Raw genomic sequence first — 14,670 nt, forward strand, 5'->3', positions numbered from 1 at the left:
TTCCTGATGTTCACTCTAACCTTTCCAATGGACAACAACCACCTCAGCTAATATCCTGATTGCCGCTTTAATTATACGTATTTGAAATACTTTTTTAAGCCACACCAAGAATCCCAGTTAGAAGGTGGGAGATACCTATTTCAAATAAATTAACAGGCCAAGAAAACTCAAGCAAGCACACTTTTAAAAAATTCTACTTACTCTTTACGGCGTAAGCTTTGGGTTCTTCTGCATTCAGGTCAGAAAGGAATTCTGCGACGTCTTCCCAGCATCCAAGAGTTATATTTATTGCAACAGAAGCAAAAGGCAGTAAAAGAAGCAGGAGGAGTTTGAACCCAGAAGCCATTTCTACACCTCGTTTACCTCTAGACTTCTTCCTTTAGGCCTGGCGGTATATATTAGGGCCTCAGGCCACTTGCCTTAGGTGAGAAGACAAGGCAACCGTGTCTTAATTGAAAAAGGATCAATTCGCCTTGCAAAACAGATGCAATGCTGTGGAAATTGCACAAATAGCGTGAAAAAGGCTCTTTGCGCCTCAGTGTTTTCTCAGCTTGGATGTCTTGCTTACTTCCTCTGTGCTTTTTAAAATCACCTGCTGCAATTTGTTACAGAGATCAAGGCAGGTGATTGTTACCTTTCGATGGTGCTCTCGCACCACAATTTCAGAGCTATCACGAAAGTATACACTTCCGAAAATTCAACATAGGCTTACACACAAAGGTACAGACCAGCTTCAAGAATATATCTGAATGAACGCATTTGACTGCCTAAAAATGTACTTGATTGTGGTGGCAGGGATAAAGTTTAGAACAGCATTTTGTCTTGGAAGACTGCGATAACGGGAAGGCCATACAAATATAAACAAAACAACAACAATGGAAAGAGTCTCGTAATAAAAAGGTAACCTTTATTATTCCATTCACTCTGTACAAAAAAACCCCCCAAAATAAAACACCATCACTGCATAGTGACTGCCCATTTGTTACACAGGTCAAAAAGTGCACATCGACAAGCGTGAGGCTTTAAGAGGTACACAGCTTCTTTTTTTAAAAAAGTTTTAAAAGGCAGTGACAAGCTAGTATACATCACTGACAGAAGTGTAACAGGATCCTGCATATTTAGCTACAGGGTAGAATCAAGACGTTCTCCATAACCTCCCGATATTTGATGAGTACAAAAAGAGGGAGAAAAGGAATAACAAGCATTCACTGGTCATCATCAACGAAGCGAAGAACAAATAATGTTCAGCTACTGAGAACTCGTTTTGCTTCTGACAGAATATCCGGGGGAAACGTTAGAAGATGGCAAGGAATCTGGAGGCACCTTAAAGGCTAACACGGCTTTCTTGCCAACAGAGTGTTTTGGCCTACAGCTCAGTCGGTAGAGACTCTTAAATCCCAGGGTTGTGGGTTCGAGTTTTGCGTTGGGCAAAAGGGGGTTGGACTAGATGACCCTCATGGTCCCTTTGAACTCTCCGGTTCTCTGGGTTCTAACTCCCATCAGCCCCCTGCCAGTATAGACTATGCCAGCTGGGGCTGATGGGAACGGAAGGCCAAAACATCTGGAAACCTCCAAGCTGGAAACTTATGATTCAGGTGCCACACAAGGCTTTTGGATATTTTTTTGCTGCAAAAGACTTAACACAGCTACTACCCCCTTTGGACACCAGTGGATCAGTATTTCCTCTGCTCAATAAATAACGGAATATCACAATTCTTTAGGGGCAAAAGAGATGTGGGAGGGGGAACCCCACATTTATTTACATACAACATGTGTCTTCATACAAGTAACTATGGACAAAATGTATAATTCCCGAGAGCAGCGATGCCTTCCCTTGGTTTTCAAGAATGGAACGTTTAACTACAGTATAATCATGCAGTTTTCTTTCTCTCTCTCCCCCTATACATACATACATATATATATTTATATATACATACATACATACGTACATACACTGAACATTTTGTTTTCAATGTGTTTTTCCCCCTCTAAAAAAGTACAAAATTGGGTTCAGGGAATACATATATGGTATAAAAGCAACCCACAAAAATCCAACCTAGTGTAAGAAGGGCAGCGCATGGAACCTCTTCTGTACTTCCATAAAAACACAAGTTATCGATAGAAGGTACATTCTGAGGTGTTCCCCACCTCCAAAAGCACCAAACTTTCCACTGAGGAGATCGACAGTGTTTAGGAAATGCAAATCAAAAGGTGCTAAATTAACAGGTTTATGCCACGAGAGGAGGAGGAGGAAGAATCAGCACATAGTGCAAGATCGCTTACCTGCCTCCGAAGGGTGTCTCCTGTTAACAGCCACACAAATCCAACAATGTGGTGCAGCTGGCTTGTACGCAGAGCACCTCAGGCACACGTTCTGTCACAAACCAGGGGGAGCTTTTTGCACATGAGGGCTCCGTACGGAGCATTTGCCAGCCCAGAAGAAAATGGGTACACCGGCAGTGGTTTGAACATTTAATTACTGCAGACACTTGGTTCGTGGCCACCAGCCGCACTTTTTGCAAGTTGACTTATATATACAGTGGTACCTCGGGTTACATACTCTTCAGGTTACAGACTCCGCTAACCCAGAAATTGTACCTCGGGTTAAGAACTTTGCTTCAGAATGAGAACAGAAATCGTGCTCCGCCGGCGCGGCGGCAGCAGGAGGCCCCATTAGCTAAAGTGGTGCTTCAGGTTAAGAACAGTTTCAGGTTAAGAACGGACCTCCGGAACAAATTAAGTACGTAAGCAGAGGTACCACTGTACTTTGCAGGCATCTCGGGGCTGATTTTTTTTTGTAAGAGGCACAGTCTTGTGGGTGTCTGTTAAAACTTGCATGGGGGTGTGAGTGCGCGGCATGGACAAATGCATGGAGACAGCTGCCTTAAATGCTGAAAATAAAACTAGAAGATCTTAAGATCTAGTCCAGCTTCCTGTTCTCACAGCGGCCAATCAAATGTCTGTGGGAAACCTGCCAGCACAAGAGTACTCTCCCCTTCTGCAGTTTCCAGGAACTGGTATTCAGAAGCACTATTGGCTTCAACCCTGGTGACAGAGCAAAGCCATCAAGGCTAGAAACCACTGACAGCCTTCTTCAAATCCTTGCTAACTCCATAACCATGAGATCTAGCAACATGGTGTGTGTTTTTAAACACACGCCACCAGCTTCCCCATTAATCTCAAATACTCCACCACGTAACACATTTTGGTAGAGAATTTGGGCGATCTGGGAACTGCATAACACTGAGCTAACACGATTTGTCCCAAGAGACTCTGGGTGCAATTCAGAGTAGACGAGAGCGTACGTTTAGTGCAGAGGGTTAAGACCATGAGCTGAGAAACCCCACGTTCAAATCTTGCCTTAAATATGAGCTCTGTCCCCGAACATGCAGCCATCTGCAATCTGGGGATGACAATAATAATAATAATACTGACCGACCTTACAAGGTTGTTGTAAGGATTACTGAGATAATTTATGTGAAGCACTCTGAATATTCCAAAACATTTTATAATTGCTGGTATGGTCCAGAACCTTTAAGAAATCTATGAGATGTGTGAATTACACAGCAGGCCTCGCTCTTTTTCATTATTATTTTTTAAAAAAGAAATTACATTTTAGCTGCAAAATTAGAACTACTATGTAGGTAGTATTATTCACGTATAGAACAGTTTCATTATTCAGAGTGCTTCATGGTCCTTCATCTTTATGTGATGCAGCCTGGTACTATACGATGGCGCTCTGAAAAAGACTCACAGTGCTCAAATAGTACCCTTTCCATCTATCACCTTGGCAACATACCTCTCAGTTCAGATTTCTGCGATTGCTTGCACCTGAATGCATCTCGTTCTCATATATGTAAACCGAGAGGCTAAAACAAGCTGAAAGCAACATAAAGAGCCAGTGGGAGGTGCTTGTCTTATGTCTGTGTTAACCAGAAGACAAGCAACCTTGAAAATAGTAACCGTGTAGTTCAGAATTCAAAACTTTACTCGACTAATTGGAGAGCGAGACCAAGAGACTGTGAGGAAGGAAGGGCACGTGAAGCTGAAACTCACTAGGTGGCCAATTCAGAGGAACACACTAGAAATCAGCTCACTCCTATGTATTCCTAAGTGCACAAACCAACCACTGCAAACCACAACCATCCTCAAACACACATTAAAGCATTGGCCTGGTTTGCACATAACGCTAAACCATGGTTTCCTGAACAATGGCGTAGTGTTATGTGTGAAGCCTGCCCAGCAGCTTAACTATATTTTGGTTTTCTATTTTTTACTTCTACCAGCAAAACACAGTCTGAAGTAATGGTTAGCTGCTAGCTTATGAACATTTGGTTTGTTTTAGATCTGGCTTGGCATTACATATGACCCCAGTGCCCTTCCTCAATCATAGTTTGTTTGGCCACCCTGTCTCAGAAGCTCACCAATCATTAAGAGATCACTCAAGCCTCAGATTACAACACAGCACCAGAGGCAAGTCCCATTGCTTGCTATGAAGGGTCAAGCATAGCTCACACAAATTCAGGCCTGCACTATGTATACGCTGCATCAACAAAAACTGAATTCTGCCACCTGTGCGAGTTATGCAAATTAACCACATCTCCATATACTCATATACCTTGCATGGTTTAAAACGTCTCTCCTAGTCACAGCGAGTGGCAAAGAACCACCCTATACACAGAAGCACCATTTCCTAGTGGCTAGAGCCTAGCCACTGGAAATCCTGTTCATACTGTCCTTTGGCTTCTTAGAATTTGACAGCCATCCTCTGAGAACTAGAGACTTGCTTTAAAAAGAGTAAAACAAGAGTATTTCAAATGATACAGGATTCTGTGCCAGGTACCAAGCCCTGTTTATAACAACTGCTGAATACTGTTTATGCAACCGAACTGCTGAATACGTTAAGAACTGGAGAAGGGTGTGCTGGATCAGGCCCATCTCGTCCGTCATCCTGTTCTTACAGCGGCTGACCAAATGCTGGTGAGCACGAGAGCTCTCTCCCCTTCTGTGATTTCCAGCAACGGTTATTCAGAAGCATTGCAGCTTCCTACACACAGCGCTGCACTAAATCCCTCTTGTTCCCACAGTCCATGCTATTCCCAAATCACATAACAGGAACTGCTATAAGAACACCATGGTTTGCAAGGATCACTGTGGTCCAGATCATTACAGCCTTCCCTGTGGTTCAGATCATTACAACTCTCAGCATCTGCCAGCGCTGGGCCTTGCTGGCTGAGACTGATGGGACTGTGCCAGCTTTGGCAGGTGGGCAAGGCAACCCCCCTGTCAATTATATGATGGACAGGTGGGCTGCCCTACCCACCTGTCCAAATCCCTTGTCCTTGCTTTAAGACTTCCCATGTGACCATGGGAAAGTGGGGACTGCACGCTTTTTGCAGAACTCTACCCGGAAGAGGAAGGCAGCTCTAGAAAGCCTCCCAGATTCCTGGTTGTGCATTTTGGTGTCCGATCTAGTCTACGTTTCAATAAGCAACGGAAACAAAAACTGTAGGAGAGGGAAGCAAATCCTTGGCGGCCTCAGTTAAAGCGAATCAGGTAGCAGGTGACAGAAAAGACCCTTTTTCTGCCTGAGATCCTGGTAAAGCTGTTGCGAAACAAGAGGAGACAATACTGGGCTAAATGGATGCATAGTCTGACCTACGGGGTGTTAGCTTTTCAATGGGGGCTACAAATTTATCCTACGCCTCCGAGCTCCTGATCTGACATAAAACTGGCGCCGCCTACCATCTTATGCAAGTATCCAGGCTTCAGCCTTCTCCATCAAACAAAAAATACATCATTTCACGGGTTTTTCAATGTAGTGTTTAAGAAATGACACCGCGCACGATCCTTCTCCCTGCCTCTCCACCATTGTAAACTCAATTCACAGTACTCTACATATTTGTTTAACTGGGAGCAGCTAAGCAGCAAAATACTGAAGCACCTCAACAGGCCTTTCGAAAGAGTCCAAGGACCTCTCTCAAAAGTGCAGTGGAGGAGAGCAAAAGAGCATGATGCTTAAAACACAAGCAGCACAGACCCTCCAGGGCATTCCTTACATGTAAGAAGTGATGAAAAGGAAGGATAGCGCTTTGGGGCAGCTCCCATTATTTCAGGGGGGCTTTTCTGCAGGAAACTGCAGCTGGGTTCTGTAGCCGATGTGTTGTCTACACACGGAAATGCCCTCTCACATTAATACGGGGAGATTTTCCAAAAAAGCACCTATAATGTTTATGCAAGAGGCCATAATAAAATTATTCTAAATCCTCCTGATCGTTAAGAATGTTATTTGGGGGCATAAATCCAGTAACTACAAAGCAATCAGACAAACAAAAAAGCTACTTGCCTTTCATTTATCTTCTTTTAACTTTTGCTTTCTAGTGCAGTTTTGTCAATCCTCCCTTGGGTATATATATATTCATAGGCTTCCTCATGACTTCAATGCTAAGGTGTGTGAGCCACCACAATGTGCAACGTTTCCACACACACAACGCTGGCAATTTCAGAAGCTGTAGATTGTGTGGCAGTCCAATGACACATGGTACAGCTCCTTACCATGCCAGAATTAACCACGGTTTCCAGGAAGGATAATGGTAACATGGAAAAGAGCTGGGGGAATCATGGCTCCTCCCATGTGACCTCTAGCATGATCATAGAGTTATGGGACAGACGGGCATGTTCCCTTGATGTTTTAGTGACATCAGAAAGGGACCACCCCCACGAAGCGGTTTAATGGAAACCTAAGCAATGCCCTAATATGAAGAACTCTGTTTTAAAACAAACTTGCTGTCCAGAAAAAAAACAGAAACAACTGACCAAAACCGAAAAACAAAACGAAACAAGGATTTCCCACTAAATACCAATACCAACACATAACAAAGAGTATAAAAATTATCTGTTTAAATATATACAAACTCTGTTCAACTCAAATACTGCTTTATTTCACGTGGAGTGTTTTTTTTTAAAAAAAGTCTTTAGGGGGCTTATATATATCTATGTATATATATATTTCTCTATATATCTCTCTCTCTCTAGCGATGAGGTGAAGAAGATATTGTTTTCAGTACAGAATATATTGCAACAGCATGTGAAGAGCTGTTATCTCCATTGTGTGGCAGGTTTTCTGTACCAAAAATGAATGAATGAAAGAAAGAAAGGTCAGTCACGTTCTGAAGTAGAGAAGGCTTCTTCTTCTTTCTCTCGCTTTTGGGATATGCGTGTGGGGAGGGAGGGAGGGTCATTTTTCAGTCGAGCTCATTCTTTTGGATTTGATGAAGGCCATTCCATGTGTCCGCATGTGGGTGTTTAAGGCCGCTTCTGTTTCAAAGGTCTTTGCGCAAACTTTGCACTTCCTGTCGGACACGGCACTGTCAGACGACTCCTCCTCGCGGCTGGGCTTGTTCTCCTGTTGGCTGTCTTCCCCCGACCCATTCTGTTTCGAGACGGGCTGGGGCTCCTTCAGCTTGTGTACGATGAAGAGGTGGCGGGAGAGGGAGACGTGGGAGGTGTAGCAGAGGCCACATTCCCTGCACTGGAACGAAGAGCCGTCAGATTTGTGCTGGGGAATATGTTCGTGGAACTGAAGGAGGTTCTCGGTCGTGAAGCCGCAGACTGCGCACTTGTGGACTTTGAAAACGTTGATCTTTAGCTTCTTCAGCGGCTGAGTGATGGCGCCTCGAGGGGGCCTGAATTCCAGCACAGGCTCTTCCAATTTACGCTTCGGACTGGGAACCTGAAGTTGGAACAAATCAGTTTTAAAATAAACAACCCAGCTATGATCATGTAGCTGTTCTCATGAAAGTTCACTGCTTCTGCACTAGAAATAAGTGTGTGTGTTGAGCTAAGGATCGTGTTCGGAATCAGCCAACTGGGAAGCACTTCTTGACACAAGGCACAATTTAACTTATGGAACTCTGCCAAAGTTTGTGTATGTGTTTGGGGTGGTGATGGTTACTACCTTAGATGGCTTTCAAAAACGTAGTGGTGTATCCGACACAGAGGACAGGTTTTACAACAGCTGTTATTTATTTACAGTAGACGCTCGGGTTGCAAACGTGATCCGTGCAGGATGCACGTTCGCAACCCGAGTGTCTGCACACATGCGGGTCACAAAGTGCTTTCTTCACTTTTCCCCTCAAAAGACAAAAGAAGCTTCAAGTCTCCCAACTCGGATTTGTTGAGAGGACACAGAAGTTTATTTCGCTGGTATTCCATGTTTCTTTTTAAAGACCAGGACTTGCATACAAATAAGAGCTCACCTTCGCGTCTTCTTTTACGGCGCTTTGTCCTACATTGCTTGATTCTGTCATCTCTTTCACATCAGGCTCTTTAATGCCGTGCATCAGCTGAATATGCTTTTCGAGCATCAACCGCTTGGTAAAAGTACGCCTTGAATCCGGACAGTGCCTGCATGAATAAAATGCATAGCAGACCATCAACAGTTATGAGAAACTGGTTGGTACTAACAGTGTTTCCACAGGTGCTTGAGTGCCCAACTTAAAATGAATGAACATGGCTAACTAAGATCTTACTGATTTCAATGGGTGTACTCAAAAATATAATTTACTTTTGTAAAATTCAGTGAGGCGATACAGGCCTTCAGCTTGCCAGGTCTTTATTTGGAAGGTTTGGGGATGCAGGGTGGAATAGTGGGTGGTGGGCCGGGGCAGTTAGTGGGAATGGGGCCAGTTTTCCTGCTTTTTCCTTGAACTTGGTTAGTATTGTGGGAATTTTCCTTGGTTTGTTTTGGAGGAATGGGTACACTAGAGGAGGGCTTTTCCCGATGTTATCTATCTCCATCTACACCCATTGTTTTGTTTCATCTTCTAGGATGTATGGGATTACATCGTACTTGGTTGCCGAACGTAAACAGACAGTGGAAAAGACTCTATGAACCGAAAATGGAGATGCTATATGTACTTTCCTTTGTTTTGTAACACAAGTAAATCTTTAATAAACACACACACACATTTTACTTAGATTCAACCTGAAGAACAATAGGAGCACTCTCTCTTACACATACATACACCCAGGCCATTTTAACTTATTTGATGCATAAAAAGCAGCTTGACTGCTGCTACCTATTTTATCCAGCAACAAGCTACCTTAGGAAACAGCTGGGTGCATTCCAGGACACACTTCTGGTTTCAGTACTGTCACCAAGCATGTGCTGACAACGCACTTTAGCAATTGTCCCATAATCCTCTACAACCAAGGGTACATAATGTGGTCCCACTAGATGTTTGAAACCACAATGAGTCCTCCAGATGTTCTGGACTCCTATGGGGCCCATTCAGCATAGCCGATAGCAGGGATGATGGGATTTGTAGTCCAGAACATCTGCAGGGCACCGTGTCGGCTATCCATCCTCTGTGGTAGGCAGTCTTACATGACAGACAAGAACGGGGTTCTGTAAAACCTTGTTCTTCAACTCTGGGTCCTCACATGCTGCAGGACTCCAGCTCCCACCATTCCCGACAACTGGCAAAGCCAGCTGAAAATGATGGGCATTGTAGTCCAACAACATTTGGGGACCAAAAGGTTGAAGAACACTGTGTGGCTCCACCTGGAGACTCATTTCCTCTAAAGACTAGGCTGAAATGAGAGCAGATTGTCTCCAGATATGCTACCTGGCCTCTCAATGAGAGAAGGGCAGGTCGTTGTTTTTTTAAAAGGTCTAAGAATTATTATAACAAACAGTGTCCTTCAGCTCTCTATATTGGACAAACAGGCCAAACCTTACGCCAAAGAGTAAATGGACATAAATCAGACATCAATAATCACAAAACAGAGAAACCAGTAGGAGAACACTTCAATCTCCCAGGACATTCTATACAAGATCTCAAAGTAGCTGTTTTACTACAAAGGAATTTCAGAAATAGACTGGAAAGAGAAGCTGCTGAATTGCAACTCATTACCAAACTTAAAACCATGGAGAGACCTGGTCTGAACAGAGACATTGGATTCTTATCTCATTATACATGACTAAGCCATTTCTCACCTTCTCACCCCTTGCCTTTTCCTGTAAGACCTATTGCAGTCGTTAAGAGTCGTCAACAGGCTCATCTCAGCTATCTGCCAATCACCCATTCCCACCACCCTTCTGAGTAATACCCCTCCCCACCTTCTCACTATATAGAAGGATCTGGCAACTTCTGTTTCAGTGTATCTGAAGAAGTGTGCATGCACACGAAAGCTCATACCAAGAAGTAACTTAGTTGGTCTTCAAGGTGCTATTGGAAGGAATTTTTTTATTTTGACTATAACAAACATAGTTGCGCAGAACTCTAAAAAGCAGAACTTACGAGCAGGTATAAACTTTCCTAATGCCTTTGTGCTTGATACGATTGTGGCGGCAAAGGCTGTGCGAGGAACTGAAGGATTTGTCGCACTGTCGGCAAGGATGTTTCTTCATTTGCTTTAAAGAAAGGAAGTCAAAACGTTTTTTTAAAAAGGAGGTACATTACGATATGTGCCAGTTAACTTAAAACTTTACCTTAAACAAAGCAATGTCGCGAGCATGACACCTCCCAGGGCACCGTTATGACGTGATGTGTCCACCAGAGGGAGCAGGGCTGGGTTGTACAGCGAATTATTTCTAGAAAGCAATGGAAGCCACTTCCCCCTTACTAATTCTGATCCAGTATAGGTAGCCGGATGGCTCTACAAACACAATGCTTTGAAAGACCTACTTGTGTGGTTTCCCAGATTTGCAATTACCAGTTGCAGCTGCTCTGCCCTAGAAGTCAATCGAGTGGGGGAAATTAACCAGGCAAAATGGAAATCAGCTAACGAGAGGAGGAATGGCGTCGTACACAAAAGCCAGCTGTTAAATGCAGAGCAGCATATGGAGGGATACATGTGCATTATTTCCATGCCCTGTGCTCAGATCTTCCTGAACAGGTGGCTCACACACCTGTCATTTGACTCACAAGACCTATGGACCATAGTGTCCCCCCCGCCCCCCCCAATCCAAAATAAGTGGGGACTAGTAAATGGCTACGAGCCATGTTGGATACATGGAACTTCCAAGCCTGCCTTGAGGTACGAGATGCAGAGAACGTAGAGCAGTTCTTGCGCTGCTCTGTGAGTCCCAGAAGTGTCTAACTGGTTGCTGGACCGCAATATAAGGAGGTCTGTGTCCAGCAGGTTATGTGATGCTCTTAACCAGTCCACCTGCGGGACATAGATCCATCACTGGCATTCCTCGCCTCTGGCTGACAAGCCTGCTAGGCCCAAGCCAAACCCAAGGTTGCTAAGCAACCCCTTAAGCTCTCTGTGTAAGGTTGCTTTAGTAGCCATTCGCAACACAAATGATAAACAGCAGCGAGTGGATCTGAACAAGGCTTGCTGCATGATGACCTACATAAATGACCCAAGAAGTAGTAAAACATTTTAACCAACGACCCGTATCCGAGAATTTATCCTACTCTGGAACAAATCACATACACACACACACACACTGCTTTATTTCAGCTTCCATCTTTGAAAGCTGCTACATGGGTGTTTCATTATAGCATCTCCTACCCATGAGAGCCTGCTTATTACGAGCTTTCTTCTGTCTTTACCAACACCTCTGAGCTTATTACATTTTCGCGGTATTTCCCATATGGCTTTCTCTCACGTCTCTCTCTCCTTCCACCCAAGGCAGCAAAACTGACATGGTTTTTATTAGTTTTACTCCTGCCTAGGGGCCTGTGCTGAACATCAACCATGAAAAATTATGAGCTTTTAAAATTTCTTCCTTCTTTTTAATTTTACTACTCTGAAAGCCTCGTTGGCAGGGGGGAGCCAAAAGCAGGTTGGAGTCGATAAGACTGTTATTAGTTCAGTGAAGTGGGACTTGCAAGAAAATATTACAGTATGGAGTGTTCCTGCTCAGGGTTCCAGCCAGCCAGTGCTCTTTCAGGACACTCCATTACATTCCCTCTCTCCACTTCTGTTTCTATTCCTCTTCTGAGGTGCCTTTTTTGTGCACACTGAGCATACTGCCTGCCCACCCTGCTTGGAGTTTGGTACATATTTTGCAGCAGTGTGACCAAGGAAACAGTCTAGTAAGACTGGTGACTGAAAGAATAAACCTAAGGTTTATTATTCATGGCAAACAAAGCAAATATAGGTTTTTACATGTGGCCAAGATGGAACCAAGAAGTTAACACATGCAAACTCATTTTTGGACCAGGGATGTGGGTGGCGCTGTGGGTTAAACCACAGAGCCTAGGAAAACCAATCTGTGAGGAGTAAGAACAGGGGGCCTTTCTGTTTATTGCACCTCCCCACACCACTGGTCCGAGTAACTTACTGCAAGCCCTTTTTGCTGTACAGTGGTACCTCTAGATGCAAACGGGATCCATTCCGGAGCCCCGTTCGCATCTAGAAGCAAACGTAACCAGCCACGGCACGTCTGCGCACGCATGCGTCGCTTTTCGCCGCTTATGCGCATGCGTGTGACGTCATTTTGAGCGTCTGCGCATGTGGCAAAACCCGGAAGTAACACGTTCGGTTACTTCTGGGTTGCCGCAGAGCGCAACTTGAACGCGCTCATCCCGAAGCACATTCAACCCGAGGTATGACTGTACTCCTATTCGAAATGCATAAAAATAGGATCAGACGCATTCTGCTCAATAGGACCGACTAATCAGGGCACGCCTGTCATGCTAATTCATCGCAGCAGCTTTAAGAACATAAGAAGAGCCTGCCGGATGAGGCCAATGGCTCAACCAGGCGAACAACCTGCTCTCACAGGGACCAACCAGATTCCTAGGAGAAGCCTGAAACAACAGCCGTCTGCCCACTGTTACTCCCAGGAAAACAGCACTCAGGGGCAATGTGCTCCCAACTGTGCAGGGGACATCATAGCCATTGTGGCTGGTAGTCTTCTACAGTCTTCTCTTCCACGAATTCGTCTAACCCTCTTTCAAAGCCATCCAAGTTGGAAAAGCACTTAAAATTTAACGGATCTAGGCAATAACGTACTCGTGAAAATTTCTAGCGTTGACTCTCCCTTCAGCGCTGTAGGAAATGTAAACCAGGCTGATCCATTGTGTTGATTTGTATTTTATTTCCCTCCATAACCCTGTCCCTTTTAGCGTGCATGATCTTATTTATTCTCTAGATTTATGCTTACATAAAACTAAATAGTGGCCTTTCTTTCGCTGAAATTGTGTGGTGGCTGGTTACTTAAAATGCAATCAAATCTGCCTGGCCTGGCTTAGAAAGAGAGGAAGAGCCCATTCCAGAATGAAGAATTGACATCAGTCAGTTTGTCCTGGGCTTCACCATGGTGAAGGGATTTATTTTTTTTGCCAGGGGTGGGATATTATCTTTTATAATAACTTTTCAGCAACAGGTAAGTGTAATCAATAAACCTCATTGCTGGTTTGGTTGCAAGGTGGGCGACTAACGGGGACAGATTCTTTCCATGCTAAACATCCTCGTCAACAACTTGAAAACGGCCCAGATCTAATCTTCTAATTCTCCGCTCAACACCCGCAATTTACCTTTCCGTGTTCTTTCCTCATGTGGGATATGTAAACATCTCTCTGAGTAAACAGCCGATCACATTCCCAACACGTCCAGCCGGGATTGGGGACTTTCTGGGGCTCTGCTTTCTTCACAGGGGAGGGGGACTTCTTCTCTGTCTTTTCTGTCCCGTTGACGGATTTGGAGTCCTCCTTGTTGTGACTGACCGAGTTCTGAGTGGTGGGCTTCGTGCTCAGCGGCAAACTGATACCCAGGTTCGGAGGCCCCTCGACACTTTTCAGCGTCCCGTGCATAGACTAATTCAAAAAGAAAGAACAAAGCAAGGTGGTACTTGCTATCTAGAGAGAATACAAGGTGAGATGACCAGCAGGCGGAAGGCTGGAGAAGCCAGTGTGGTGTAGTGGTTAGCACGTTGGACTAGGACCTGGGAAGCCAACAGGGTTCAAATCCCCACTCTGCCACAAAACTCACTGGGCATAGCTGTCAAGCGTCCCTTATTTGGCGGGACAGTCCCTTGTCCCAGCACCATATCCCGCTGCTGTCCCTTATTGATGATGTCCCTTAAATAAGCTACTGAAGGTAATGGGGCCCTTTCTATGTCCAGCTGTGCTTTGTCAACCACAAATTGTTGCTGTTTTTTTGTGTTGAATATATGCTATTTGGTAATTTATGGACCTAATAGGTATCTAAAGCCATTTGCACGCAACAAAATATGTATTTCATCAAAGTAATTGTTGATCCCTTATTTTGGCTGCTGATCCCTTATTTTCGAGGCTGCTGGTCCCTTATTTTCAAATCTGTAAGTTGACAGCTCTGTCACTGGGGGACCTTCGGCCAGTCACTCACTGCCAGCCTCCCAGGGTTGATGGAGGATAAAATGGGGAGGAGGAGAACCACAAAAGCCACTTTCAACTCCTTGGACGAAAAGTGGAATACAGATATGTGATAAATAAAATAAAATAAATGCTTGTAGATTAAGTTTCACGAATCCATGGCACCCATAGGCCAATGTACAGAGGCGGCAAAAACCACATGACACAGCTGGACTGTACCACTTCAAAGATGGGGGACTGCATGTCTGAATTCCCCCTACCCGCCATTACCTTGCACAGAGAGAGCTGCCATGTCGGGGGGCGGGGAGTGTTCTAGACTAGACTTTCCCCTTATATTCTGTCAAGGTTGTCCGCT

The 14,670-nt window shown here is 44.5% G+C and overlaps 1 protein-coding gene across 11 annotated transcripts in view; it reads right to left on the reverse strand.

Annotated features, from left to right (window-relative positions):
* Positions 1-889: 889 nt before the first annotated feature.
* The window catches only part of ZNF532 (zinc finger protein 532), a 54,521-nt gene continuing 40,740 nt past the window's right edge, over positions 890-14,670 (reverse strand). For all 11 annotated transcript variants that reach the window (XM_083465715.1, XM_083465716.1, XM_083465717.1 and 8 more), the window contains 4 exons: positions 13,500-13,778; positions 10,305-10,417; positions 8,259-8,406; positions 890-7,732 (listed from right to left, as the gene is read on the reverse strand). In XM_083465715.1, coding sequence (XP_083321841.1) covers positions 7,238-7,732; positions 8,259-8,406; positions 10,305-10,417; positions 13,500-13,778 — 1,035 coding nt within the window. In that variant the 3' untranslated portion in view covers positions 890-7,237. The remainder of the gene's footprint in view (positions 7,733-8,258; positions 8,407-10,304; positions 10,418-13,499; positions 13,779-14,670) is intronic.

This window comes from Podarcis liolepis (genome assembly GCF_965112155.1).
Source record: "Podarcis liolepis genome assembly, chromosome: 11".
In the NCBI taxonomy this organism is placed as follows: Eukaryota; Metazoa; Chordata; class Lepidosauria; order Squamata; family Lacertidae; genus Podarcis; species Podarcis liolepis.